General features: G+C 37.4%; 1 protein-coding gene across 11 annotated transcripts in view; it reads right to left on the reverse strand.

Annotated features, from left to right (window-relative positions):
* Positions 1-302: 302 nt before the first annotated feature.
* The window catches only part of ARHGEF9 (Cdc42 guanine nucleotide exchange factor 9), a 332,248-nt gene continuing 305,881 nt past the window's right edge, over positions 303-26,669 (reverse strand). For all 11 annotated transcript variants that reach the window (XM_070501918.1, XM_070501917.1, XM_070501916.1 and 8 more), the window contains 2 exons: positions 22,909-22,977; positions 303-3,618 (listed from right to left, as the gene is read on the reverse strand). In XM_070501918.1, coding sequence (XP_070358019.1) covers positions 3,437-3,618; positions 22,909-22,977 — 251 coding nt within the window. In that variant the 3' untranslated portion in view covers positions 303-3,436. The remainder of the gene's footprint in view (positions 3,619-22,908; positions 22,978-26,669) is intronic.

A 26,669-nucleotide genomic window follows, 5' to 3' on the forward strand; every position in this document is an offset into this window, starting at 1 on the left:
GGGCCTGGTGACAGGAAGGACAGCCTCATTCATAAAGACACTTGAAGTGCCCCTGGTTATAGGATCAAACTTGCTTCTTGCCGTCCAGTATTCCAGAAAGGGCATGGAAGGACAGTCCATGGGATACTGGGCAATGGAACAACAGGGCTGGCAGGTCAAGACTAGGTTGGGGTAAGCTGCTTCCCACCAGGAAAATCCCCTTTATTTTGCAATTGATAAAACAGACACACATACACATACACACACATACACACACACACACACACACACACACACAAAATGGCACAAGAGTTATGCCTGGATGTGTCTTTTTACTTCTTTTATTGAACTCCATAAATATTTTCATAAGGCTTTCTGTCATTACAACATCATATTTTTGTTGTTAAACATTTTTTTAAACACACAACTTTGACACTTGTTTGACAGGGTCAAACAGTCAGATAAAAGAAACGAAATAATAAACTGGCAAATGCAGAGCAGCAGGGGTAATCAAAATCACTGTTGCCCTTCCATCTACCCCAGCCCACCCCATCCCCAAAGCACTAAAAGATCACTATTTGGCTTCACACTAGAATTGTTACAACTGTCTTGTTGCTGTCCTTATAAATCCAGTAGAGATATACATATATAGAGAGAAGGGGAGAGAGGGAGAGAGAAAGAGGAGTTGGATTTCTGTGTTAGGACCATCCCACAGCAGGGTCCATAGAACACACTAGCAAAGCCTTTTGGAGAGCAAATCCAGGCCTCATTGAGTTGAGGAAAGGGGAGCTCTGGCCATGCAGAAACAGAGAAGATTTACAAAGTTCTTGGGGATATTACTGCTGTGGGGACACAGAAGAGGCTTGGATCTTGAGCCCAGGCAATGGGGTTCCCCTCGGTGCTGCTGGCCACTGGTCTTCTTTGCTGCCATAGGCTGGGGGAACACTCCAACTAATGGCAAACTGCTTTATTGTTGTTTTTACAAGTTGTTGGTATTGATGAGGCCAGTGGGTTGGGTGGATGAGAAGTGGGTGGTGAGAGGTGATATCCCTGATCCTGGAGCTCTGGGCAAAGGCCTAGAGGAGCAGGTAGGACGAGGGAACTTGGCCAAGAGATGTTGTAGGTCCAGGGACTTGTCCAAGCATCCCCTCTTGCTGTGTCCCCATCCCCTGGAGAAACATGTTAAAGCCAAGCCTAGTGGGGAGGAATGGAAAGTAGGAAAATAATGTATACCCAAGGGAGGCCTACATAGCCACTGAAGCACATTCTGTTTGCCAAGGAGGACATTTTAGTGTAGGCACTGGGTACCAGGTTCCTTGTGAAGGGGGCTTAAGCAGCTGAGTCATGTGCTGAGCAGTGGTGGCCAGTCCCAAGCTCCAGCCCTCTGTTCAGTTCAGGGTTATCCTTGGCTTACTTCACAAGTCTGATTTTGGTGTAGTGGAATGGAAGGTTAAACAGCTTGTATTTTGATTGCTACCGAGGAAAAATTCCAAGGTTGGGCAGGACATGATTTACGTAAGAAGGTATAGAGCAGCAATCAAGCCAGCTATGCTGAGAGCCCCATGCAGCCATGGCTGCTGCTCAGTAAGCTGAGGTCTTTCCATGATGAAGTCTTCTCCTGTGGGGTCCAGGACAGACTCAATCTCCAGATTCTTTGCTAGAGTGGCTCTCCATAGCAGGGCCCATCCTTACTCCTTTGTATTCCATTTTCCTTGCTATTCAAGGTCTATCCACCCCAGGGACCATGTAGGGAGGAGGAACAGGTACTCCTACACCCATAGGGAGCCTGCCTCTTTGTGGGACAGGTTAGTTTTGCCTAAGTGTAAAGCCTGCTAAAAATGAGTCTGATGGTAGCATCTTTGCCTCAGACCCTTTCTCCACAGGAAAAAGTCCCCCCTGGGTTTCTCACTTACTTGCTTCAAATGTCCTGGGATGGGAGAATGTTGGAAACAGGGCCTTATTTGAGTGCCAGAAGTACTTTAACTATGCTGATATCAGCAATTCTCCTGTGCCAGGAGAGCAGGAAAAAGAAGGAAGAGAGGGAGGGGGGAAGGAAGAAGCCATAGAAGATTGTCCATTCAAACTGCTAACAATGGGGGATGTCTCATGTAACTTGAGTGGTAGGAACTCCAGGTACATATCTTGGGCCAAGGCTGTCTCTTTCCATGCCCATCCCTGTTCTTTGCCATAAAAGGTTACTATCAGCCTTGAATCCTGCCCAGGTCAATTATTTCAAGGCAGCTGATGATCTTGGTCAGGTGGGCTCTGTCTTGACCCCTCCACTGACTCCTATAAATGCTGCCTAAACAATCTGCAGATTGAAGCTGGGACGACCAGGCTCCTGAACCGATTGTGGTGTGGAGCCCTGCGTTAACCCTACTTGGTGCTAGAGGCAGTTGAATCCCTCCCCGAGGAGGCAGAATCTCAGCTTCTTTGCTTCCAGTTGAGATCTTTTAGGTTAGGGGAGGGACAGGCCTAGAAGGAACACCATAACCAAAGAGGCCTGAAGAAGAGAATAATTGGCCCAAACTAAACCTGAGATACAAAACTGTCATGACCCAACAGTGCTGCAACATGGAACCTCCCAGTGCTAGGGGGGAAAAAAAGCCCAAATGCAGAACTTTCCCTGAAGGTGCTCTCCAGCATCATTATACTCTGACACTCCCTTGCTTCTGTTTGGTTTTGACCCCTCTACAACACCTGAAATACAGTGAAAGCAATAGAAATATCGAGCAGTTATGTCACAGGGCACAACAGATCATGTCCAGACTGGCATGACTGAGGACAGAAGATGCAGGAAAAAGGCTGGTTTGGGCAACTGCAGGGCTGCAAAAATACTCACAGATGTTCAGCTAAGGGAGAGGAGAAAGGGGATTCTCCCTTTACCCAGTGAAAAGGAAGAGGAAGAAAAGAAATTCCAAACTCCCAAACTCCAAAACTCCACTACATCAAATTAAATTCAAAAGTCACCAGGATCAGTATCATCAGGAAAGAAAAAAACAATACAAACACATCTATGGTAATAATAAGTCAATGAATCACTCACAGGGGAGCAAAGAGATTATCTCAACAAGAAAAGGAACAAATAGAAATGTCAATTTCTGAAAGTAAAGGGGAGGGGGACAAGGTAAGAACGGAAAGCTTTTAAGAAGGGGTCCACCTTTTTGGAAGTCATTGGTACCTCCTCCTACCAACTACAGATTTTACTTCCCCAAAACAACAGAAAACATTTTTGGTCCGTGTGTGTGTGTGTGTGTGTGTGTGTGTGTGTGTGTGTACACTCAAGGGTATGTGTGTGTATGTCCACATATATATACACACACACACACATATGTATATGTGTGTGTGTGTGTGTGTGTGTGTATATAAATTTCAACAGTGCTTCTCCGAAAAAAGGTCCATCTATAAATATAATTTTATTTGCTTTATTTTAAAATTATCTGCCTCCCTATAGGTATTATTTTTTGAAGGGGGTTAACCTGCTGAAGTTTTGCCAGAATGGTGACTGGCTGCGCTTGGGTTCGGTGAACTCAAAGACTTGCGACTGAGCGATGCCATCGGGGACCAGGTACTGGCCCTGGTTTAACGGGTCCTGCGGTGGTGGGTAGGAAGGAGGAACTGAGCGGGCAGAGTTGACACCTAGAGTAGATGGGAGATCAAAGGGAAAGGGTATAAGTTAAGTAGCAAGGGGATTCTCAAATCACCCAGTGACCACTTTGGGCAGACAATTCAATGAAGCCTATTTTAGAGAGTGTGAACTGGAACTGAAAATCATTCAAAAGAATTCCATTCCTTAACAGATTTTGGAATGGTGCAATAACACACGCTTTCCCATCTACTCAGGTATCACTGAGAAACTTGGGGTGTTGCCATCAGCCATTTTACATATGAAGACACTGAAACCTGAAGGGAAATGTCATACCCAAGGTTACAAGGCAAGGGCTATAACCCACATTCTTTGACTTCTCAGTTCAGAGCTCTTTCCAAGAGACCATACTCCATTATGCAGGGCTTGGTCCTGCAAATAACCAAACAATCTCCATTTAACTTCAAACAACTTTGGTTTTCTTCCTCCTCAACTCCCCATGGAAGTGTGAAAAGAGCCTGGTCAAGAACTACCAAATTCAGGGCAGGTCTCTGGGGGGAAATGGTTTTCTTAAAGCTAACATACAAGTGATCCAGTGTTCTACGCCAGGTTGAGAGTGATGAAACCGTATTTAATAGGGAAGCGACATTGGTAGTTGAGGGAGAAAGCAAATTCACCACTGGAAGATATGATCCGTGGAACACAAGGAAGACTTGGAATATATTTATGATCTTTCAAAAAGAATGCTTCAATGTCTTCTCAACTTTCATAGGAGGGTTTGCACCTATTAAAGCAAAATTTGCATGAATAGAGGATTCTAGGACCCAGGGGCCCTAAACTTAAAGTTTAATCCTAATCTATTTTCAGAACAAAATAGGCTGAGGCATATAGCATATGATTCAGAATTCAAGGAAGACCTCTCTCTTGTTCCCAAATACCTTCCTCATCTTTCGGCCAGTGCCTGAAATTTCAACATTACACCTTCTTTGTTTGCCTTTGTTTGATGACTTTATTCCATTACCCTGGAAGTAGTATCATATTAAGTCATCATCAGCCGTCGGCACTTCAGTGGAAAAGAACTGGTTCTCTTCTAAAAGCCAGTACTTTGTTTTGCTTTTGTTCTTATTTTTGTTTTCCTGCTTTATTGAGATATAGCTGACATATAACATTGTGTAAGTTTAAGGTGTGCAATATGATGATTTGATGCACGCATATACTGCAAAATGATTACCACAATAAGGTTAGTTAGAATATCCATCACCTCACATAATTACCTTTTTTTGTGGTAAGAGCATTTAAGAACTACTCTCTTAGCAACTCTCAAGTATACAATAAAGTATAATTAACTATTATCACCACACTGTACATTATATACCCAGAACTTCTTCATCTTATAGCTGGAAGTTTGTGCCCTTTGACCAACATCTCCCTACTTCCCCCAACCTCAGCCCCTGGCAACCACCAACATAGTTTCTGTTTCTGTAAGTTTGCCTTTTTTAGATTCTACATAAAAGTAAAATCACATAGTATTTGTATTTTTCTGTCTGACATTTCACATAGCATAATGCCCTCAAAGTGCATCCATGTTTCCATTAACGGCAAGATTTCCTTCTTTTTATGGTTGAATGACATTCCACTGTATATGTATACACCATGTTTATTTTATCCATTCATCCACCAAAGGACATGTAGGTTGTTTCCATGTCTCGCCTACTGTGAATAATGCTGCAATGAACATGGAGGTGCAGGTATCTCTTTGAGATGCTGATTTCATTTCCTTCTCATGCATACTCAGCAGTGGGATTGCTGGATCAGATGGCAATTCTATTTTTAATTTTTTGAGGACTCTCCATACTGTTTTCATAGTGGCTTATCCATTTACATTCACACCATCAGTGCACAAGGGTTCCCTCTTCTCTCCACATCCTTGCCAGCACTTATCTCTTGTCTTTTGGAGAAAGCTACTCTAACAGATATGAAATGGTATCTCATTGTGGTTTTGATTTGCATTTCTCTGATGATTAGTGATGTTGAACACCTTTTCTTGTACTTATACATCATTTATATATCCATTTGTATGTCTTATTTGGAAAAATGTCTGTTCAGATCCTTTGTCCATTTTTTAAATGGACTATTTGTTTATTTGCTACTGAGTTGTAAGAGTTGCTTATATATTTTGAATATTAACCCTTTATCAGATACATGGTTTGCAAATATTTTCACCCATTCGATATGTTGCCTTTTCATTCTGTTGACTGTTTCTTTTGCTATGCTGAAGCTTTTTAGTTTGATGTGGTCCCACTTGTTTATTTTTGTTTCTGTTGTTTGTGCTTTTGGTGTCAGATTCAAAAACTCATTGCCAAGACCAATTTCAAGAAGTATCTTCCCTATGTTTTCTTCTAGGAGTTTTATGTCTTACACTTAAGTCTTCAATCCATTTCAAGTTAATTTTTGTGAGTGATGTAAGACAGGGATCCAATACATTCTTTTGCATCTGAATATCCAATTTTCCCAATACCAGTTATAGAAGAGACTATCCTTTCCTCACTGAATATTCTTGGCCTCCTGACAAATGCTAGTTGACTGTAAGGGCAGGTTTATAATTTGGCTCTCAATTTTGTTCCATTGGTCTGTAAGTTGGTTTTTGTGCCCATATCATACTGTTTGATTACTATAGGTTTGTAATAAAGTTTGAAATCAGGAAGTGTGATACAGCTTTGCTCTTCTTTCTCAGGATTCCTTTGGCTATTTGGGGTCTTCTGTGGTTCCATATGACTTTTAAGATTGTTTTATCTACTTTCATGAAAAATGCTATGGAATTTGAGATAGGGACTGCACTGAATCTAGAGATGGCTTTGGGTGTTACGGACATTTTCACCATGTTAATTCCTTCAATTCATAAACACAAAATACATTTCCATTTATTTGTATCTACTTTCATTTCTTTCATAAACGTCTAATAGGTTTCAGTGTACAGATCTTTAATTTCCTTGGTTAAATTTATTCCTAAGTATTTAATTCTACTTTGTGCTATTACAAACGGGATTGTTTCCTTAATTTCTCTTTTGGATGTTCATCGTTAGTGAAACACAACTGATTTTTGTATATTGATTTTATATCCTGAAACACTACTGAATTCCTCTATTATTTTAATATTTCTTGGGAGAGTCTTTAAGGTTTTCTATATATAAAATCATGTCATCTGCAAACAGAAACAATTGTACTGCTTCCTTTTTGACTTTTATTTCTTTTTCTTTCCTGATTGCTCTGGCTAGAACTTCCAGCACTATGTTGAATAGGAGTGATGGGGGTTGGCACCCTTGTCTTGTTCCTGAACTTAGAGGAAAAGCTTTCAATCTTTCACCATTGAGTATAACGTTATTAGTGATGGGCCTGTCATACAACATTATGATTATATTGAAGTACATTCCTTGTATACCCAATTTATTGAGAGTTTTTATCATGAAAGAATGTTGAATTTTGTCAAACGCTTTTTCTACATCTCTTGAGATGATCACTGATTTTTATCTTTCATTCTCTTAATGCGGTGTATCACATTTATTGATTTGCATACATTGAATGATCCTTGTGTTCCAGAGATGAATCCCACTTGATGATAGTGTACGATTCTTTTAATGTGCTGCTGAATTCTGTTTGCTAGTATTTTGTTGAGGAGGTTTGCATCTATATTCATCAGGGATACTGGCCTGTATTGTCTTATAGTCTTTATCTGGCTTTGGTGTCAGGGCATACTGGCCTCTTAAAATGAGTTTGGGAGTGTTCCTTTCTCTTCAATTTTTTGGAAGAGTTTGAGAAGGATTATTGTTAATTCTTCTGTAAATGTTTCATAGAATTCACCAATGAAACCATCTGTTCTTGGGCTTTCCTTTGTTGGGAGGTTTTTGATTACTGTTTCAATCTTATTACTTTTATCAGTCTGTTCAGATTTTGTATTTCTTTTTTTCCCCCAGTTTTATTGAGATATAATAGACATATTACATTATATAAGTTTTAAGGTGTACCACATGAGTTAATATATGTATATACTGTGAAATGATAACCACAATAAGGTTACTTAACATCTATCACCTCACATAGTTACACATATTTTTCTTTTGATGAGAACTTTTAAGATCTACTCTCTTAGCAACTTTCAAATGTACAATACAGTATTGTTAACTTGAGTCACCATGCTGTACATTACCTCCTCAAAACATTTATTTTATAAGTGGAATTTTTCACTTTTTGACAACTTTCACCAATTTCCTCCACCACACACTCCCTGCATCTGGCAACCACCAATCTGTTCTCTGTTTCTATGAGTTCAGTTTTATTATTCCACATATAAGGGAGAACATACATTATTTTTCTTTCTATGTTTGAATTATTTCACTTAGTGTAATAGCTTCCAGGTTTATCCATGATATGGCAAAAGGCAGGATTTCCTTTTTTATGGCTCAATAATATTCCTCTGTGTGTGTGTGTGTGTGTGTGTGTGTGTGTGTGTGTGTGTGTGTATCACTTTTATTTTATCCATTCATCTGTCAAAGGACACTTAGGTTGTTTCCATATTCTGGCTATTATGAATACTGCTGCAATGGAACATGGGACTGAAGATACGTCTTCAAGATCCTAATTTCATTTCCTTTGGATATATACCCAGAAGTGAAGTTGCTGGATCATATAGTAGTTCTTTTTTCTATTTTCTGAGGAACCTTCATACTGTTTTCCATAGCATGTGTATCAACTTACATTCCCACTAACAGTGTACAACTTATCACTTATCTTTTGATAAGAGCCATTCTAACAGGTGTGAGCTGATATCTTACTGTGGTTTTGATTTGCATTTCCTGGTGATTAGTAATATTGAGCACCTGTCCATGTACTTCTTGGCCATTTGAATATTCTCTTTGGAAAAATGTCCATTTAGGGCCTTTGTCCATTTTTAAATTGGATTATTTGTGGGGTTTATTTTTAGCTGTTGAGTAGTATGAATTCCTTATATATTAACCCCTTAACATATATGTGGTTTGTAAATATTTTCTCCCATTCCATAGGCTGCCTTTTCATTTTTTTGACTTTTGCCTTTTAGTTTGATGTAGTTCCATTTGTCTATTTTTTGCTTTTGTTGCATTACTTTATGCATCGTATCACAAAATTCACTGCCAAGACCAATGTCAAGAAGCTTTTTCCCCATGTTTCCTTACAGTGATTTGATTGTTTCCAGTCTTATATTTAAGACTTTAACCCATTTCAAGTTAATTTTTGTGTGTAAGTAAGATAGAGGTCTAGTTTCATTCTTTTGCATGTGAATATCCAGTTTTCCCAGAACCATTTATTAAAGAGATTGTCCTTCTCCATGGAGTATTTTTGGCTCCCTTGTCATATATTAGTTGACCATATACGCATGGGTTTATTTCTGAGCTCTAGATTCTCTTCCTCTGGTCTATGTATCTGCATTTTTTCCCAGTACTATACTGCTTGGACTATTATAGTATTGTAGTATATTTTGAAGTCGGAAAGTGTGCGGCTTCCAGCTTTGTTCTTTCTTGGGATCGCTTTGGCTATTCAGGGTCTTTTATGGTTCCATACAAATCTCAGGATTGTTTTTCCTATTTCTGTAAAAAATGCCATTGGAATCTTGGTAGGGAATGCATTGAATCTATAGATGGCTTTGGGTAGTACAGACACATAAACAACATTAATTCTTCCAATCCAGGAACACAGGATATCTTCCATTATTTTGTCTTCTTCAATTTCTTTTATAAATGTCTTAAAGTTTTCAGCATACACATCTTTCACCTCCTGGTTAAATTTATTCCTAAGTATTTTATTGTTTTTGATAATACTATAAATGGATTGTGTTCTCTGTTTTTCAGATAATTTATTTTTGGTTTATAGAAATATTACTGAGTCTTGTACATTGATTTTGCATCCTGCCACCTTACTGAACTCACTGATTAGATATAACAGTTTTTTGGTGGAGTCTTTAGGATTTTCTATATTTAAAAATCTGTCAAAGGCCAACAGAGTCAATTTTACTTCCTCCTTTCTGATTTGGACACTTTCGTCTTTTTCCTGCCTTGATAGCTTTGGCTAGGATTTCCAGTACTGTATTGAATAGGAGTGGTGAGAGTGAGCACCATTGTGTTGTTCCTGATATAAGACGAATAGCTTTCAACCTTTCATCATTGAGTACAAAGTTAGCTGTGGGCTTGTCATATATGGCTTTTATTATGCTGTGGTACTTTCCTTCTATACTTAATTGGTTGAGAGTTTTTATCGTGAAAAGATGTTGAATTTTGTGAAAAGCTTTTTCAGCATCTATTGAGAGTATCATATGATTTTTATCTTTCTACTAATGTAGTGTATCACATTTGTTGATCTGCATATGTTGAACCATCCTTGCAAGCCAGGGATGAATCCCACTTGATGATGGTGTATGATCTTTGCATGTACTGTTGAACCTGGTTTGCTAGCATTTTGTTGAGGAATTCTGAATCTACATTCATCAAGGATATTGGCCTGTAGTTTTCTTTTCTTGTAGTGTCCTTATCTGGCTTTGGTATCAGTGTAATGCTGACCTCATAAAATAAGTTTGGGAGTGTTCCCCCTTCTTCAATTTTTTGCAAGAGTTTGGGAAAAATTGGTGTTAATTCTTCTTTAAATATTTAGTAAAATTCACCTGTGGAGCCATCTGCTCTTGGACTTTTCTTTGTTGGGAGGTTTTTGATTACTGATTCAATCTTCTTACTATTAGTAAGTTGAGATTTTCTATATCTACATAATTCAGTCTTTGTACATTGTATGTTTCTTGGAATTTATCCATTTCTTCTAGGTTATCCAATTTCTGGGTGGATAACTGTTTACAGTATTCTGATTCTATTTCTGTGGTATCATTTGTAATATCTCCTTTTAATTTCTGATTTTATATATTTGAGTTTTCTCTTTCTTAGTCTAGCTAAAGATTTGTCAATTTTATCTTTTCAAAAACAGTTCTTAATTTCATTGATCTTTTCTACTGTTTTTCTGGTCTCTATTTCATTTATTTTTGCTCCAATCTTTGTTATTTCCTTTTGGTCTGTTAACTTTCGGCTTAATTTTTTCTTCTTGTTCTTCTTCCTCGAAGTGTAAAATTAGATCATTTATTTAAAATCTTTCTTTTTACTTAGTGTAGGCATTTATCACTATAAACTTCCTTCCTACAACTGCTTTTGCTGCATCCCATAACTTTTGGTATGTTGTGTTTCCACTTTCATTTATCTCAAGATAGTTTTTGTTTTCCATTTTGTTTTTTCTTGACCCATTGGTTGTTCAGGAGTGTCTTGTTTAATTTCCATATATTGTGAATCTTCCATTTTTCCTGCTTTTATTGATTTCTAGTTTCATACCATTGTGGTTGAAAAAGATATTTGATATGATTTCAGTCTTAAGTTTGTTAAGTCTTGTTTTGTGACCTAATACATGATATTCTGGAGAATGTTCCACGTGTGACTAAGAAACATGTGAATACTGCTGCTGTTGTATGGAATGTTCCTCATATGTGTTTTAGGTTCATTTGGTTTAAATATATTTCCAGTCTAATGCTTTCTTAATCATTTTTCTTTGTCTAGGTGATCTATTCATTCTTGAAAGTGAGGTATTAAAATCTCTCACTATTATTATAGTGTTGTCTGTTCCTTCAGATTTGTTAGTTTTGCTTAATATATTTAGGTGCTCTGATCTTGGGTGCATATATATTTACAGTTGTTATATTCTCTTAATGGATTACCTTTTTATTATTATATAATGACCTTTGTCTCTTGTGACAGTTTTTGACATATAGTTTATTTCTCTGATATTAGTATAGCTACCCTTGCTCTCTTTTGGTTTCCACTTGCATGGAATATATTTTTCCATTTCTTCACTTTGAGGTTATTAGAGTTCTTAAAAGTGAATTGAGTCTTTTGTAGGCAGTATATAGTTGTGCCTTTTTAAATCCATTCAGTCACTCGGATCCATGTTGATAGGAGAATTTAAAGTAATTATTGATAGGTAAAAATTTACTACCGCTATCTTACTAGTTAAATTTCTAGCTGTTCTGCAGTTCCTTTATTCCTTTCTTACTCTCGTGCTATTTTGCTTTTTGAATTGATGATTTTCCATAGCGGTATGCTTTGATTCACCTCTCTTTTTCTTTTGTGCATCTACTGTAGGTTTTTGCTTTGTGGTTACAATGAAGCTTACATAAAACATCTTATAGTCACAGCAATTTTATGCTGATAACAAATTAACTGTGACCACATACAAAAACTTTACCCTTTTACTCCCCCTCATCACATTTTATGTTTTTGGTGTCACAATTTATATCTTTTTATTATCTATTAACAAATCACTCTACTTAGTTATTTTTAATCTTTCTGTACTTCATCCTGTATAGTAATTGAAGTGATTAACACAACAACATATTAGAGTATTCTGAACTAGACTATATACTTACTTTTACAGAGTGTTTATATTTTAATACATTTTCATGTTACTAATTAGCTTCCTTTTATTTTATCTTGAAGAATTCCATTTAGTATTTCTTCTAAGACAAGTTTATTGGTAATGAACTCTCTCAGCAGCTTTTTTTTTTTTTTTTTGGTCTGGGAAAGTCTTTCTCCTTCATTTCTGAAGGAAAATTTTCCTGGGTACAGTATTCTTGGCTGGTCGTTTTTTTCTTTCAGCACATTGAACATATCATCCAACTCTCTACTGCCTTGCTAAGTTTCCACTGAGAAATCTGCTGTTTGCCATATGGGGGTTCCCTTGTACATGAGGATTTTTTTTCTCTTAATGTTTTTACTCTTCTTTGTCTTTTATTTTAGACAGTTTCATTATAATAGTCATTACATTATAATGTGAAGACCATTTTGGGTTCATATTGTTTGGAAACCAATGAGCCTCATGAATTTGGAGGTTCAAATATCTTCCCAGAATTGGGAAGTTCTTAGATATTATATTTTTATGGTGAACATTAAAGCTAACTTTATTTTATTTATTATTTTATTGAGGTCACATTGGTTTATAACATTGTCTAAATTTCAGGTGCACACCATTATATTTTGCCTTCTGTATGGCCTTGATTGTGTTCACGACTAAAAGTCTAGTTTCCATCCATCACCATACATATATGTCCCTTTACCCATTTCTCCCTCACTCCATTCCCTTCCACTCTGGTAACCACCAGTTTGTTCTCCTTATCTATATGCGTGTTTGTTTGTTTGTTTATCTTTCACATATGAGTGAAATCATATGGTAATTGTCTTTCTCTGTCTGACTTACTTCACCTAGCATAATACCCTCAAGGTCTGCCCATGTTGTCACAAATGGCATGATTTCTTCTTTTTCATGGCTGAGTAGTATTCCATTGTATACAAATATACCACATAGTCTTTATCCATTCACCCATTGATGGGCACTTGGGTTGCTTTCAAGTCTTGGCTACTGTGAATAATGTTGCAATGAACATAGGGGTGCATATATCTTTTAAAGTTAATGTTTTCATGTTCTTTGGATAAATACTCATAAGTGGAATAGCTGGATCACATGGTATTTCTATTTTCAAATTTTTGAGAAATGTCTTTTCTGTTTTCCATAGTGGCTGTAGCAGTTTGCATTTCCACCAGCAGTGTAGAGGGCTCCCTTTTCTCCACATCCTCTCTGACACTTATTTCTTGTCTTATTAATAATAGCCATTTTGATGGGTATAAGGTGATATCTCGTAGTTTTGATTTGCATTTCTCTAATAATTAGTGATAATGAACATCTTTTCATGTGCCTGTTGGTCATCTGTATATCTTCTTTGGAAAAATGTCTGTTCATATCCTCTGCCCATTTTTTCATTGGGTTGTTTGCTTTTTTGTCTGTTGACTTGCCTGAGTTTTTAATATATGTTGGAAATTAACCACTTATAGGATATATGATTTGCAAATATTTTCTCCCAGGTGATGGGTTGACTTTTCTTTTTTTCTTTTTGAGGAAGATTAGCCCTGAGATAACATCTGTTGCCAATCCTGCTTTTTTGCTGAGGAAGAGTGGCCCTGAACTAACATCTGTGCCCATCTTCTTCCACTTTATATGTGGGATGCCTGTCACAGCACAGCTTGATAAGCAGTGTATATGTCCAAGCCTGGGAGCTGAACTGGCAAATCCTGGGCTGCTGAAGCAGAGCACACAAACTTAACCTCTATACCACTGGGCCAGACCTGGTTGACTTTTCTTTTTGCCGATGGTTTCTGTTGTCATGTAGAAGCTTTTTGGTATGACGTAGCCCCATTTGTTTCTTTTTTCTTTTGTTGCCCTTGCCAGAGGAGACATGGGATTCAAAAAGACAGTGCTAAGACTGATGTCAAAGAGCATACTGCCTATTTTTCTTTTAGGAGTTTTACGGTTTCAGGTCTTCAAGTCATTAATCCATTTTGAGTTAATTTTTGTGGATGGTGTACTTTCATTCTTTTGCATGTAGCTGTCCAGCTTTCTCAACACCACTTACTGAAGAGACTTTCCTTTCTCCATTGTATGTTCGTGGCTCATTTGTTGAAGATTAGCCATCCATAAATGTGTAGTTTTATTTCTGGGCTCTCAATTCTGTTCCATTAATCTTTGTGTCTTTTTTCCTGTCAGAACCATGTTGTTTGGAATACTATAGCTTTGTAATATGTTTTGAAATTAGGGAGTGTGATGCCTCCAGCTTTCTTCTTTTTTTTCAGGATTCCTTTGGCTATTTGAGGTCTTTTGTTGCTCCATATAAATTTTAGGATTCTGTGTTCTATTTCTGTGAACAGTGTCATTGGGATTCTTACAGAGACTGCATTGAATCTATAGATTGCTTTAGGTAATATGGACAATTCTATTCTTCCAATCCATCAGCATAGAATAGCTTTCTATTTCTTTTTTCTTTCTTTTTTTTTTTTTTTTTGCTGAGGAAGATTCATCCTGGGCTAACATCTATTGACACTATTCCTCTTTTTGCTGAGGAATATTCACCTTGAGCTAACATTGGTTGCCAATCTTCCTCTTTTTGTAGGTGAGCCACCATGACAGGCAAGTGGTGTAGGTTTGTGCCTGGGAACCAAACCCGGGCCACCAAAGTGGAGCATGCCAAAGTTAACCACTATGCCACTCAGGCTGGGTCTCTTTCTATTTATTTATGTTCTTCAATTTCTTTCAATAATGTCTTACAGTTTTCAGTGTATAGGTCTTTCAATTACTTGGTTAAATTTATTCCTAGGTATTTTATTCTTTTTGTTGTGACTGTAAATGGGATTGTATTCTTGGTTTCTCTTTCTGCTAGTTTGGTGTTAGTGTATAGAAATGCAATTAATTTTTGTATGTTGATTTTGTATCCTGCAGCTTTACTGTATTTGTTAATTATTTCTAAGTTTTTTGGTGGGTTCTTTAGGGTTGTCTATGTATGGAATCATGTTACCTGCAAATAGTGACAGTTTTACTTCTTACTTTCCAATTTCTAATGCTTTTATTTCTTTTTCTTGCCTAATTGCTCTGGTTAGAAATTCCAATACTATGTTGAATAAGAGTGGTGAGAATGAGCATCTTTGTCTTGTTCCTGTTCTAAAAGAGGATAGGTTTCAGTTTTTCATCATTGAGTATGATGCCGGCTCTGGGTTTGTGATACATGGCCTTTATTATGTTGAGGTATTGTCCTTCTATGCCCATTTTATTGAGTTTCTATCACAAATGGATGTTTAATCTCATCAAATACTTTCTCTGCATCTATTGAGATGACTATGTGATTTTTACTCTTCATTTCGTTAATGTGGTGTATCACATTGATTTGTGGATTTTGAATCATCACTGCATCCCTGGAATAAATCTCACATGATTGTGGTGTATGATCCTTTTAACATATCATTGTAGTCAATTTGCTAATATCTTGTTGACTTTTGCATCTATGTTCATCAGGGGTACTGGCCTCTAATTTTCCTTTTTTGGGTTGTCCTTCTCTGGTTTTGGTATCAGGGTAATGTTGGCCTCTTAAAATGAGCTAGGAAGTGTCTGCTCCTCTTCAACATTTCTGGAAGAGTTTGAGAAAGATAGGTATTAAATCTTCTTTGAATGTTTGGTAGAATTCACCAGAGAAGCCGTCTGGTCCTGGACTTTTGTTTTTTGGGAGGTTTTTGATTACTGTTTCAATCTCTTTAATTGTGACTGGTCTATTCAGATTCTCTACTTCTTCTTGATTCAGTTGTGGGAGACTGTATGATTCTAAGAATTTATCCATTTCTTCTAGGTTATCCAATTTGTTGGTGCATAGATTTTCATAGTATTTTCTTATAATCTACTATATTTCTGTCATATCCATTGTAATTTATCCTCTTAAATGTCTGATTTTATATAATTTGAGCCTTCTCTCTTTTTTTTCCTTAGTGAGTCTGGCTAAAGATTTGTCGATTTTTTTATCTTTTCAAAGAACCAACTCTTAGTTTGATCCTTTCTGTTGTTGTTTTAGTCTGTTTTATTTATTACTGATCTGATTTTAATTATTTCCTTCCTTCTACTGACTTTGGGCTTTGTTCTCCTTTTTCTAGTTCTTTTAGATAAAGTAATTAGATTCCCTATTTGAGACCTTATTCTTTTCTTGAGGTAGACCTGTATTGCTATAAACTTCCCTATTACTATAATTTTGGCTGCATCCAATAAGTTTTGACATGTTGTGCTTTCATTTTCACTTCTTTCCAGGTATTTCTTTGAGTTTTTCATTGATTTATTCATTGATTCAATAGTTGTTCAGTAGTATGTTGTCTATTCTCCACATATTTTTGACTTTCCCAGCTTTCTTCTTGTAGTTAATTTCTAGTTTTATACCATTGTGTTGGGAAAAGACACTGATATTATTTCAACCTTCCTAAATTTATTGATGCTTGCCTTGTTTCCCAACACATGGTCTAGCTTTGAGAATGTTCCATGTACGCTTGTGAAAAATGTGTATTCTACTGATTTTAGATGGAATGTTCTATATATACCTATTAAGTCCACCTGGTCTAGTGTTTCATTTAAGGTTGCTGTTTCCTTGTTGACTTTCTATCTGGATGATCTATCCATTGATGTAAGTGGGGTGTTAAAGTACCCTACTATTATTGTGCTGCTTTCAATTTCTCCCTTTAGGTCTGTAAGTGGTTGCTTTATATACTTCCATGCTCTTGTTAAGTGCATATATATTAATAAGTGTTATGCTCTCTTGGTGGATTGGAATGTTCCTTTTATCATTACATAATGTCTTTGTTTCTTTTGTTTTTAGCTTGAAGTCAATTTTGTCTGATATAAATATGGCTACATTCACTTTCTTTTGGTTGCCATTTTCTTGTAGTATAACCTTTTATCCATTCATTCTGACCTATGTTTGTCTTTAGAGCTGAGATGGGTCTCCTGGGGGCAGCATATTTTTGGGTCTTTTTTTTTTTCAATCCATCCAGCCATTCTGTCTCTTTTGATTAGTGAACTCAACCCATTTACATTTAGAGTGATTATTTATACATGAGGGCTTAATACTGCCATTTTATCTTTTGTTTTCTTGTTGTTCTATATTTCCATTGTTTCTTTTTCCTTGTATTTCTGCCTGCCATTTTAGTTTGGTGGTTTTCTGTGATGTTTTTCTCTGTTTCCTGCTTATTTATGATTTGTGACTCTGCTCTGATATTTTTTATTTTGTTTTGTGGTTACCATGAGGTTTGTATAAAGATCTCATAGATGAGATAGTCCTATTTCTGCTGACAGCATTATATCTCCATCAGCTTATAAAGGTTCCACTCCCCACCTCTTCCCCTTTCATATTTTTATTGTCTCAAATTATCCTTTTTTGTGTTGTGAGTTTGTTACCAAATTGAAGTTGTTATAGTTATTTTGATGCTTTCTTTCTCTTTAGCCTTTACGTTATAATGAAATGTTTACAAACCTATTCTGATGTAGAGTTGTGATTTTCTCATTCTGTCTATCACCTTGCTGAAATGTTTGTAAACTTTTGCCTTTTTATTTCAGGTAGGGATGTCTCCTTTCATCACTTCTTGTAAGGCAGGTCTAGTGGCAATGAACTGTGAGCCCTACTGCTGCCTGCAGGGTCATCTGGGTTTCGTGTTCCCCCAGTAGCTCTCCATGGGCTGGGGTGCTGCTGCTCCCAGGTTATCTGGAGGTGCTGGCAGCACTGCCACCAGGAGCGCTGGGTTCATGGCTGTTACTGTCACTGCTGGGGGCCAAGGTCTTATATACAGCCCCCATTGGTGGAAGAGATGGTGTTGGGGGTGCCACCACTGGGGACTGCGTCATGGGTTCCATTGTGGCTCCTGAAGCCTCAGGACATGTGCACCACCCACCACCACTTGGGCAGTAGGGGCTAAGCCATGAGTAAATGCCATTGCTGCTTGTGCAGCCTCTGGTTGCTGGTGTGCTTTTTGAGACCTCAGGTCAGGGCACCCTGACCCTGCCAGGGAAATCCAGATTTTGGCTGCTATCCCCACTGCTGGAAAGACCAGTGCCACTGCTGGGGGAAAGGGAGTGGGCTGGTTCACCAGTTCTGCTTTGAGACATCATTTCTTTAAATAAGCTTTATGCTCCTTTCCCCTCTATTCCCCTTCTGAGATTCCAATATTTTGTAGATTGATTCTCTTAATTTCACCCCATAACTCACATCATCTTTCTTCACTCTTTTCCATTCTTTCTTTTTTCTGCTCTGACCTCACAATTTCAAATGTCCTGTCTTTAACTTCCCAGTTTCTTTCTCCTGATTGATCAAGTCTGTTGATGCTCTCTATAGCATTTTTTCATTTCATTCATCATATTCCTCAGTTGGTTCTTTTTTATGATTTCTACTCTGTTTTCTTCCTGTATTGTTTTTCTGATTCTGTTGACCTGTCCTTCTGTTTACTTGTAGCTCACTGAGCTTCCGTAAAACAACTATTTTGCATTTTTTATTGTTTATCAGGCAAGTTGTAGATCTCCATGTCTTTTGGGGTCATTTTCTGGAAAATTATTGTGTTCCTTTGGTGATGTCATGTTTCCTTGACTTTTCACATTTTTTGTAGTCTTGCACTGCTGTCTTCACATCTGAAGAAGCAGTCACCTCCTCTAACCTTTAGTAACTGGCCTCTTCTATGTGTGAAATCATGGATTATATTTTTATCCAGGGGTGGTCTGGAACTTCTCTACTAGACTCCTGGACTTTCACAAAAGCACACTCATCTGTGGGTCATTTTTAAAACCAGTGTTCTTTAGGGGGAGAACAGTAGAAAACTATTCTGCCATTTTGATGGCATCCTGTAACAACCGGTTTTCAAAGGTGGCAAGTGTTAGAAGTATGAGGTTACTGGATGGCAACAAACAATATGGAGATATCAGGGAGGGAGTTTTGGGGAATGCTAATTTTAATTTTTTAATTAAGCTTTTTATTTTGAGATCATTGTAGATTCACAGGCAGTTGTAAGAGAAAATACAGAGATATGCTTTGTACCCTTTATTCAGTTTCTCAAGTAATAAGATTTTGCAAAACCATAGTACAATATTATGGCTAGGATATTAACATTGCTACAGGACAGTCAAGAGTCAGAACATTTCTGTTATCACAAAGATCACTCTATTACACTTTTATAACCATACTCACTTATCTCCTGTCCCTACCCCCTCCTTAACTTCTTGCAACCACTAATCTGTTCCCCATTTCTGAGTTACATCATTTTAATAAAGTTTATAAATGAGTCATACCATTTGTAGCCTTTGGGGTTGGATTTTCTCAAGCAACATAATTCCTTGTAGATTCACCCAAATGTTTGCATGTACCAATAGTTGGCTCCTTTTTATTTATGAGTCATATTCTATGGCATAGATGTATAAAAGTCTGCTTAATTACTCACCCATTGAAAAACATCAGTTGTTTCCAGTTTAGGATATTATGATCAAAGCTGCTATGAACATTTGTTTAGAGGTTTTTATGTAAAAATACATTTTCATCTCTCTCGGATAAATGCCCAAGAGTGTAACTGCTGGGTCATATGGTAGTTGTATGCTTCATTTCTTAAGAAACTGTCAAACTATTTTCCAGAGTGGCTGTACTGTTTTACATTTTCACCACAAAGTATGAATGAGTCAGTTTCTCTGCATCCTTGCCTGCATTTGTTGTCACTATTTTTTATTTTAGCCTTTCTAATAGGTATGTAATGATATCTCATTGTGTTTTTAATTTGCATTCTCCAATGATTAACGATGTTAAACATCTTTTCATGTATTTAACTGCCATCCATATATCCTCTTCAGTGAAATATCTGTTTGTCTTTTGCACATTTTCTAATTAGAGTTTTTACTGTTGAGTTTTGAGAGTTCCTTATATATTCTAGATTCTAGCATTTTGTCAGCTATGTGGTTTTCAAATATGTTTTCCTAGTCTGTAGCTTGTCTTTTCATCTTCTTCACATGGTCTTTCACAGAGAAAAATTTTCTATTTTGATGAGATCAATTTTATCATTTTTTTCATTCTGTGGTTCAAGCTTTTGGTGTCAAATCTTATCTACTTCTTTGCCTAGCCCTACATCCTGAAGATTTTATCCTATTTTTTTGCCTAAAAGTTTTATAGCTTTACATTCAAGTCCATTATTCATTTTGAGTTGATTTTTATAGGATGTGAGTTTAGGTTGAGGTCCTTTATTTTTGGCCTATGGAGTCCAATTGCTTCAGTGCCATTTGCTGAAAAGGCTATACTTCCTCCACTGAATTGCTTTTGCACCTTTGTCAAAAATCAGTTGGGCATACTTGTGCAGTCTATTTCTGGGTTCTCTATTCTGTTCCACTGATTTAATATGTCTGTCCTTCTGCCAACACCACACTGTAGCTATATAATTAGTGTTGAAATCAGACTAGACTGATTACTCCAACTTTCTTCTTCTTCTTCAAGATTATTTTAGTTATTCTAGGGTACTCATTTGATTTTGAGCTGGCCCTAAAGCCTCTAGATATGGGGGCTGTTCTCATGGCCCTAGGCATCTCCAGGATGACAGCCTGAAATGGGTTGATGGACCAGGAATTAGCATCCAACTCCCAAGAAGTTATATATCAATTTTTAAAACGAAGGCAAATGTAAAGTGAAAAGGCCTTCCTTGGAGCTAGGTTCTATCCTCTTTGCTTTTCTTCCAGTCAGGCTTCCCCTTCTCCAGAGCAGTAGACCAAGTTGATAAGGTCCCATGGTATTACAGATGGAGTTGGAGGGGGACACTAGAATAATTACCTATCCAATTATATCTGTATTGGAGAAATGTTAACAATAATGTTTCCCATCATTTCCAGGAAGTGGTCATTGGAAGTGTCAAGGAAGCTGGCTTTCATGGATATTTGAAAGAATGCCCTTCCTGTTCTTTGCATGTACATGATATAACTATTGAATTTCTAAGTTTGACAACCACTTCCAATTGTATAGTGCCCTTGTATCTCAAAATATATCAGTCACCACAGCCCTGGACTACGAGAGTCTTGCAGACAAGAAATAAAGGAGGACATTTGTAGGAATTCTGGGAGGTTTGAAATTAGATGAGTTTCTTTGAAGACTAGGATTACTGTTAAGGGTGGAAAGCTCTTCAGGCGAACCAGTGTTTAGATACTGGGAGACAAGAAAGGACCTGAAAAAGATAGCCTTGAGACTATACAGAGTAAGGAAGGAATCTGACACAAAGGCTGGTATAAGTGAGCAGGTGGATTGTTTTAAGGGTTCTAAGTAAAAAGACCAGCCAGTTTCATATAAGCTTGAGGAAACCTGGGCTGAGGTAAAGGGGCACCATCCCATCATGAAGGTCAGCATGGTAGGGACAGTGGAGGAAATCAGAGTGAGAGAAGCTCAGGAGGTGAGTGCCTCCAGGAGACAAAGGCAGGTGGCTAGGACAGTAGCCCCTTTGTAGCTTGAAGACTCTCCAGCTGGCCAAGGCAATTCTCTGCTCATATCTCTAAGTAAGGGACACATTCTCTTACAGGGTTCTCCTATTCATACAGATCATATCCTTACTGATCTTAACTCCAGATTGCTTTATAACACTGTCTTTAATGTTTTCACCCCCCAAGAGGTTAGGGGTGCTTGCCTTTAATTCCCTATCTAAAGAGAATCACATTTCCATGATGAGGGAAAGAGCCAATGAGAGACTCTCAGGAGCAAGAAGCAATAGGTAGCTAATAGGAAGGCCATGTCTAGCCAGAGAGGCCCCAGCTAGGTGCAGTGTTTAAACGGAAATCAGGTATTCACAGTCACTAGGTCTCCTCAATAAAAAGGAGATTCATTGTGTCTGCTGGAATTTCAGGCAACTTGAATCTGATCATTCTGTATGGTGACTCATTCTGAACCAGAGAGCCACTGAGAAAGCAGAAGGAAGGGCCTGGGGAAAGTGAGGTCTTATTATCATCATCTACCCCTGGGGACAATGACAGTAGCTGTCAGTAATAGAAGCAGCTGTCAGTAATGAGAGGCGAGACAAAAAAATTAGCTCTTCATTCCTAGCATAGAGAATTAGCAGAACTCTAAGATGGAGAGGAGAGAGGAGTGGAAGTGGAGTCAAGCTGACTAAGGTTCAGAGTCACTCCACTTTGAAGATCCTCAGTTTCTTCATCTGAAAAATGGGGCTAACAATGCTTCCTTTTCAGGGGCACCATAAAGATGAAATGAAAGAACTTATATAAAATGACTGGTACTGAATAGGCTCTCGAATAAACAGAGGGTAGTTCTTTCCCTTCATTCAACTAAGCATTTTAATTTTGTCTAGTTCATGAAACAAGAAAATAAAGCTTATTTCATATTCAAATTGATTCTCAAGATATTTTCCTTTTTTCAGTACTTTAGTTTATGGTTCAGAGAAAGATAGAGACTGGCTATCTGAATCTTCTGTCTTGGTTCAATTTGAAGTTCTCCATTCTGATTTGGGACTCCTGATTTAGCAAATGTCCCCGAACCAATGAAAGAAAGTTCAGCAGATATCCCTAATATGTTTATACTTATTAATAAACTCTAGATGTTTACTACTGTCTATCTGTCTCTATATTATTAGTAAAGTTTAGGTTTCTTTTATTTAAGCATTAATAAAAAGAAACAAAGGTCCTAGTATTTTCCTGTACCCACTGAGCTATGTTTAGATATGACTACCTTATACTATTCACTCCTAAGCCTTTAAGACCATTTGCCACCTGAAATCAAGACACCTGGGAAGCTGGACACTTTCAACCACACCACGTGAACTTCAGCATGGAAACAAGCCTAGGAATATGCAAGCACATAGACTATGGCTTTCCAGTCTCACAAAGAGAGTGAGTGGAGCCAGGGAAACAGTGATTAAAGGCATTTTTACCTTTTTGTTTAGGGACTTTTCTCACAGTCATTGCAGCTTGCCTCTTCTGGTTTTCAGAAATTTCAAAACCTGTAATATAAAAATACATGATTTTTTAAAATAAGAAACATAGACCTTTCTTAAATGTATAAATTAGTACAACTTTTCTGGAAGAGTCATTTTGGCAAGATGTATTAAAAGTCTTGAAAAGTCAAAAAGGAAAGTAGTCAGAAACTTGGACAAAGATTTAGCTACAAAGATGCATTTCACAATATAGAGGGGCAAAAAAAAGTGAGAACATGAGTTAAAAGGCTGTTAAATGCGACATGGTGAAATACAGTATGGTGTAAATTAGATAAATATTTCAAAACCAAAAGCAAAAATACAAAGAAAAGGAAATAATGAGTCAAAAAATAAGATATTACAACAGAAAATGTACAGAGCTAACAAAAGTTTCAGAAGGAGAAAAAAAATCAAATGGCAAAAAACAATGAAATAACAGAAATGTCTGTGTAAGTCATTTGCCCATTTTCTAACTGAGTTATTTTTTTTTTTGCTAGTGAGTTGTATGAGTTCCTTATATATTTTGGAAATTAACCTCTTATCAGATATATGGTTTGCAAATATTTTCTCCCACTCCATAGGTTGCCTTTCATACTGTTGATTGTTTCCTTTGCTGTGCAGAAGCATTTTAGTTTGATGTAGTCCCACTTGTCTATTTTTGCTTTGTTGCCTATGCTTTCAGCGTCACATCCAAGAAATCATTGCCAAGACCAATGTCATGACTTATTCTTTTCTTCTAGGAGTTTTATAATTTCAGGTCATATGTTTAAGTCCTCAACCCATTTTGAGTTGATTTTCATGCATGCTGTAAGGTAGGAGTCCAATTTCACTCTTTTGCATGTGAATATCCAGTTTTCCCAGCACCATCTGTTGAAGAAACTATCCTTTCCTCATTGCGTATTCTTGGCACCCTCATCAAAGATATGTTGACTGTATATGTGTGGGTTTATTTCTGGGCTCTCTATCTTATTTCATTGGTCTTTATGCCCATACCATACTTTTAAATTACTGTAGCTTTGTAATATATTTTGAATCAGGAAATGTGATGCCTCCAGTTTTGTTCTTTTCTCTCAAGATTGCTTTGGCTATTGTGGGTTTCTTGTGGTTCCACATGAATTTTAGGATTGTTTCTTTTTATTTCTGTAAAAATTGCCATTGCAATTTTGATAGGATCACACTGAACCTGTAGATGGCTTTGGGTAGAAAGGACATTTTAACAATATTAAGTCTTCTAATCTATGAACCCAGGATGTCTATTTATTTGTGTCTTCTTTAATGTCTTTCAGTAATGTTTTGTAGTTTTCAGTGTACAAGTATTACACCTGCTTGGTTAAGTTTATTCCTAAGTATTGTATTATTTTGATGAAATTGTGAATGGGATTATTTGCTCAATTTCCTTTTCAGACAGTTTGTTGATAGCAGAAACACAATTGACTTTTATATACTGACTTTGTATCCTGCAACTTTACTAAATTCATTCATTAGTTGTAAGAGCTTTTTTGTGGAATCTTTATGATTTTCTATGTATAAGACAATGTCATTTGTCAAAAGAAGTAATTTTACTTCTTCCTTTCTGAATTGGACGCCTTTTATTTATTTTTCTTGCTTAATCACTCTGGCTATGACTTCCACTACTGTGTTGAATAAAAATGGTGAAAGTGGACATCCTTATCTTGCTCCTGATCTTAGATACAAAGCTTTCAGCATTTCCCCCTTGAGTATGTTAGCTGTAGGCCTTTCATATACGGCTTTATTATGTTGAGGTAAATTCCTTCTAAATCTAGTTTGTTGAAAGTCTTTACCATAAAAGGGTATTTAATTTTGTCAAATGCTTTCTCTGCATCTATAGAGATTATCATGTGATTTTTATCCCTCATTTTGTTAGTGTGGTGTATCACATAAATTGATTTGCATATATTGAACCATTCTTGCATACCAAGATAAATCCCACGTGGCTATGGTGTATGATCGCCTTATTGTGCTGTGAATTCTGCTGGCTAGTGTTTTATGGAAGATTTTTCCAGGTATGCTCATCAGGGATATTGGCCTGTAATTTTCTTTCCTTGTAGTAGAAGACTTAATATTGTTAAAATGTCCATTCTATGCAAATCCATCTGTAGATTCACTGCAATCCTATCAAAAGTCTAATGAATTTCTTTACAAAAATAGAGAAAATACTCCTAAAATTCATGTGGAACTACAAAAGGCCCATAATAGCCACAGCAATCTTGAGAGAGAAGAACAAACCTGGAGGTATCACACTTCCTGATTCAAAATATACTACAAAGCTACAGTAATTAAAACAGTATGGTACTGGCTTAAAGACAAACATATAGACCAATAGAACAGGACAGACAGTCTAGAAATAAACCCATACATATACAATCAACATATCTTTGACAAGCATGCCAAGAATACACAATGGGGGTGCCGGCTCAGTGGTATAGCAGTTAAGCGTGCACGTTCCGCTTTGGCAGCCCAGGGTTCACCGGTCTGGATCCCAGGTGCAGACATGGCACTGCTTGGCAAGCCATGCTATGGTAGGTGCCCCACATATAAAATAGAGGAAGATGGGCACAGATGTTAGCTCAGGGCCAGTCTTCCTCAGCAAAATGAGGATTGGCAGCAGATGTTAGCTCAGGGCTAATCTTTTTCAAAAAAAAAAAAAAGAAAAAAGAATACACAACAGGGAAAGGATAGCTTCCTCAACAAATGGTGCTAGGAAAACTGGATATTCACATGCAAAAGAATGAAAATGGACTCCTACCTTATACCATATTTGAAAATCAATTCAAAGTGGACTGAAGACTTAAAACTTATGACCTGACACTGTAAAACTCCTAGAAGAAAGTACAGGGAAAAAGTTTCTTGACATTGGTCTTGGAAATTATTTCTTAGACATGACACCAAATGCATAGGCAACAAAACAAAAATAGACAAGTGAGACTACATCACACTAAAATACTTCTTTTCAGCAAAAGAAAGAAACAACAGAGTGAATAGGTAACCTACAAAATGGGAGAAAATATATTTGCAAACCATGTATGCGATAAGGGGTTAATTTCCAAAATATGCACAAAACTTCAACAATCAATAGTAAAAAACAAAACAACTCAATTAAAAACAATGCACAAAGAGAGTGACATCAGTATCATGGCAGAGTGAGCTGTTCTCTTAGTCTCTTCCCCCTAAGCTACAGCCAAATGAACATTCATTAACCAAGAGGATGCCCTACAAAGCACAAAAGTATGTCTGAGAGATCCATGCAGCCATACATCTGAAGGTGGGGGAACTGGATCCCTGGGAAGCAGTGGAAGGAGGTGAGCGGATCCCCTCCTGCTCTCCAGCAGCAGTGATCTAGGACCCAGGTCCTCATGTAGCAGCTGGCACACAACTGTAAGAGAAGGCGGGGGAGCAGGTAGGCCTCTGTGTGAATGTTTTCACTTTTGGAGTTACAGTTCAGCCCATGGGAACACTCCACACTGAGTGGCACGGCTCAGCCACCGTGTGGGCATCCCCACAAAGTGCAGCAGCCCAGGAGAACCACCTGTGAACACAGCACAGGCCCATGCATGTGAAAGAAAGCACCGCTCTCTACCCACTTAGCTCATGAATTCAGCCTTTTCCAGGCCAAGGCAGTGGATCTGCACGAGAGCACATACATGTGTCATTTCAAGTGGCTGTGGCCAGCGGGAAAATGCAGAGGAGCTCTATCAGCA

Source organism: Equus asinus, chromosome X, assembly GCF_041296235.1.
Source record: "Equus asinus isolate D_3611 breed Donkey chromosome X, EquAss-T2T_v2, whole genome shotgun sequence".
Lineage (NCBI taxonomy): Eukaryota > Metazoa > Chordata > Mammalia > Perissodactyla > Equidae > Equus > Equus asinus.